Source organism: Carex rostrata, chromosome 27 (genome assembly GCF_964058835.1).
Source record: "Carex rostrata chromosome 27, lpCarRost1.2, whole genome shotgun sequence".
Classification (NCBI taxonomy): Eukaryota; Viridiplantae; Streptophyta; class Magnoliopsida; order Poales; family Cyperaceae; genus Carex; species Carex rostrata.
The window spans coordinates 1,256,037-1,260,296 of NC_135944.1; the positions used below are offsets into that span (position 1 = coordinate 1,256,037).

The window sequence follows — 4,260 nt, forward strand, 5'->3', positions numbered from 1 at the left end:
TTATGCGAATACTCGTACTGTAGCTTATTCCTTCCTACTTCGGTTAGATTTTGATTAATTTGTGTTATGTCTTAAAATAGATCAATAGGGGTTATTTTGTTTGGTTTTCATAATGACCAGACCAGTTCGCGTGCCGTGTCGATATTCTGAGGACAACACATGACATGTCGATTTTCCGAGGACAACACATGACAATGACATGTGACTTGGGTCATATAATAATAAGCTAACTTAAATTTCCATCAAGATCTAACGGTACTGATCAAACGTGACTAGTCCAGTTCACATGTTGTGTTGATTTTCTAAAGAATGATCACAATACGGAACACGAAAGTCACAATTTGAGATTTAGGTTACATATCGTACGTATTGTGCTTTGACAAAACCATAACCAATCACGGTGATTTTTTTCATTCCAAAAACATCCCAAAAAAAATATTTCGATATATACAATTTTTATATGTATTCATCTAATAATACATTCATTAGTGATTTTTTGAATTTTAAACTATGATGTCTGGTCCGGTATATAAACTGCTATAATTAAAGTGCCAACAATCGAAATTCAAATTGTAGATTCTTTTTCTTTTTTGTTGTTGTGGTCGGACAGTTTTTGATGTGTGTACAACTTCAGTAGATCTTACACTCAAACTGTGTTTACATTCAACTCTCCTTTTATTTTTATTTTTAATCAAAAATGCTAATTTGAAGTTTTTTTGATGGGTAAATATCTACATCATGAAGTTATGCTGTGTAAATATAAATTTACCGTACCACCCCACGTGCAAAACGGAATATAATACACAACACAACAAAAGACAATAACACAATACGGTTGTTGGGTGTTAGATGAAACCAAACGCTAAGAGACGGAAAAACTTAAACAACAGGGGTCTACAGAAAAACCATGATAATTAATGTATAATACATTACATCAGTAATAGAGAAGTGAATGGGATGTATTCATTTCATTAAAACACATGTTTATGTTCGCACCTTTATTCCTTTCAACACAGCCCGCCCCCCGCCCCCCCCCCCCCCCCCCACCAACACACACACACACACTAGAGTGTGAAGTAAAGTGGCTACATCATTTTTGATGGAAAATATCTTCTCCTGGACCATCCTTCTCTCTGTTGCCATTCTTCTTTTCATCAAAACCCTTTTCTCTAATATAAACAGAAACAACAAGAAGAAACTCCCACCAAGCCCGCCCGCACTGCCGTTCATCGGCCACCTACATCTCCTAAAGCCACCTTTGCACCAAGCACTTGTCGGCATATCGAACCGTTATGGACCGGCCACCTTTCTCCACTTTGGCTCCCGTCCAGCTCTCGTTATCTCTTCTCAAACCTTGGCAGAGCAGTGCTTCACAACACATGATATGGCATTTGCAAATCGACCCCAGCTGTCATCTGTCATGCTGCCTAACGCAATTCCCATGGCCAACTATGGTTCATACTTGCGCAGCATTCGCCAGATTTCAGCAGTGGAGCTTCTGTCAAATCAAAGGATCCAAGCCACTTCAGATATCCGGGCAAGGGAGGTACGAGACATGGCCCGACGGCTCTTTCAGTCTCACAACCGAAGTGAAAAATTAGAAAGATCCAACGTCTTTGAAAAGCTCCAAGTGAAGAATTTCCTTTTAGAGTTGATGCTGAATGTGACCATGATGATGATAGCTGGAAGGCGGTTCAGTGGTGAAAGCGTAAAGAACTACGAGGAAATGAAACGGTTCAAAGAAGCGGTGGAGGGTTGGTTTGAGCTGAGCGGAGGTTCTAATATAGAGGATTTCTTGCCCATTTTTAGAATGCTTGATTTGAAAGGGGTCATGAAGAGAATGAAGGAATTGACAGATGTGAATGAGATGATGGCACAGAAGTTGATCGATGAGCATAAGCAAGAAGGGGCTGAGAATAGGAACACCATGATTGCCAGAATGCTAGAGCTGCAGAAAGATGATCCTGAGAAATACAGTAATTCAGTTATCCGAAATATTTGCATAGTAAGTGCCGAGTTTTTTTTTTTTTCTGTAATTTATACATTTGTCCACATAATCTAACACTTTCCTGTAGATATGAACACCAGAGCAGTTCCTCCATAAGCATGAAAACACATGCTATTTTACCAAGTTTCTTGAATTAAATTCATCCACATTCATTAAGGAAGGATACATATAAAGGAAGGAAAAAATAAAAAAAAACATACAAGAGAAACATAGTGCAATCCAAATTTTTCATTAATAGGAAATAAAATAAATAATTTTTTTAAATTGGAAAAAATATGGGGTCTGCTGTGTCGATTTTCCGAAGGATGGTGACAACACGGTATACTCGCGTCACGTCCATGTGCTTGAGCGCATCGTGACTAGATCAGTTCGCATGCTCTGCTAGTTTTCCAAATAATAGTCACAACACGGGGCTCCCTAGTTAAGACATGACTTGGATCACGTTTCATGTCGTGCCGTGACGGAACCGTATTTGATTACGGTGTAATTTTTTCTATTCCAAAATACATCCCAAAGAAGATTTTTATATATACATTTTTTATAAGTATTTACCTAATAATACATTCCTGAATGGTCCTTTGAATTTTTGAATTGGAGTCGGGATGAAATAAACCGTGGTGTTCCTTTTTTTTTTTTTTTTTTTATTGCTTGGTGGGCGCCATAGTTTATATATGGGGCTTTGCTTGTGATCCGAAATATTCAAATAATTTTCAGATTTTTAAAAATTTATTTATTTTGTTTCCTAATAATAAAATATTCTGTAGGTAAATTGGACCACAATCAAAAAATTGGACCACAGTGAAAAACCAAACCGAAGCAAAACAGACATAGAGATATGTTTGGCTTCGGTTTGGTCACAAAACCACTTGTGTTTTTTTTTTTTCATTTCAAATTAATAGTCATTAATGGTTTTATTATATATGGGCTGTCGCTAATTTGCTGCCGGCGGTGCTGCCGCCTTTTTTTTTATTTTGTGATGTCCAAACAACAAATTCAAACCATTAGATGTTTAATCTATACTATAATCTACTTGGAGACCAAATTTTACATTTTTTGAATTTTTTTACTATTTATTAAGTTGGTTTGAAAACCGTTGATTTCAATGCTGCAAAAATTTACTGAAATCAACAGTTTTCAAAACAGCTTAATAAATAGTAAAAAAAATTCCAAAAATGTAAAATTTGGTCTCCAAGTAAATTATAATATAGATTAAATATCTAACGGTTTGGATTTGTTATTTGAACATCACAAAAATAAAAAAGGGCGGCAACACTTCCGGCTAAAATGCTGCCGGCAGCAAATTAGCCGGACCCATTATATATGATTAACTTAATATAATAAAAAAGAGGACAAAAATGAATAAATAGAAAAGAGTAAAGAATAAAGAAAGGTATTGTATCACTTTACAGGCCAGTTGGAAATTACTATTTTTTTTTGCTTGGTACTAAATCTTGTTCATTGTAAATCTTCATATAGAGCTTGTTGCTAGGAGGATCTGAAACTACAACCACTACCTTAGTATGGGCAATGGCAAATCTACTTAACAACCCAGACGTACTCAAGAAGGCAGTATCGGAAATTGATGCACATGTCGGGAATGAGAGACTCATAGATGAATCTGACATGACCAACCTTCCATACCTCCAACACATTCTCTACGAGACCATGCGCATCTACCCAACAGGACCGCTTCTCATTCCCCATGAATCAAGCAAAGAAGTCACTATCGGAGGTTATGAAATTCCATCAGGAACAATGCTTCTTGTAAATTTATACCATATTCAACGGAGCCCTGAAATCTGGGACGAACCCATAAAGTTCAAGCCTGAGAGGTTTGAGAAAGGAAATGCAGATGACAAATGGATGATACCATTTGGAATGGGCAGGAGAAGGTGCCCAGGAGAAGCACTTGCAATGCGCAAAATGGTTATGATATTAGGGACCCTGATCCAGTGCTTTCACTGGGAAAGAGTCGGAGACAAGCTTGTTGATTTGACGGATGGTGCTGGCTTGACACTTCCCATGGCTGTTCCACTGGAAGCTCTGTACCGCCCGCGCCAAGTCATGATCAAAGTTCTATCTGAATTATGAATTAAAGATATTTCAATTTTCAATTTTAATTCCATTCCGTGTCTTTAAATGAGAATCGATCAGATTGATTCCTCTTATGTGTAATAATTAGCAATGACTCTTTGCTCTCATATATAAGCAACTCTCTGTATTAGGAATAAATTTATCATATATGTGTTGCA

The 4,260-nt window shown here is 37.0% G+C and overlaps 1 protein-coding gene across 1 annotated transcript; it reads left to right on the top strand.

Moving 5' to 3' along the window:
- Nucleotides 1–1,065: 1,065 nt before the first annotated feature.
- LOC144545125 (cytochrome P450 81Q32-like) lies at nt 1,066–4,260 on the top strand. The gene is made up of 2 exons (XM_078293704.1): nt 1,066–2,005; nt 3,485–4,260. The coding sequence occupies exons 1-2, from the start codon at nt 1,100–1,102 to the stop codon at nt 4,097–4,099; spliced, it is 1,521 nt and encodes a 506-aa protein (XP_078149830.1). The 5' UTR covers nt 1,066–1,099; the 3' UTR covers nt 4,100–4,260.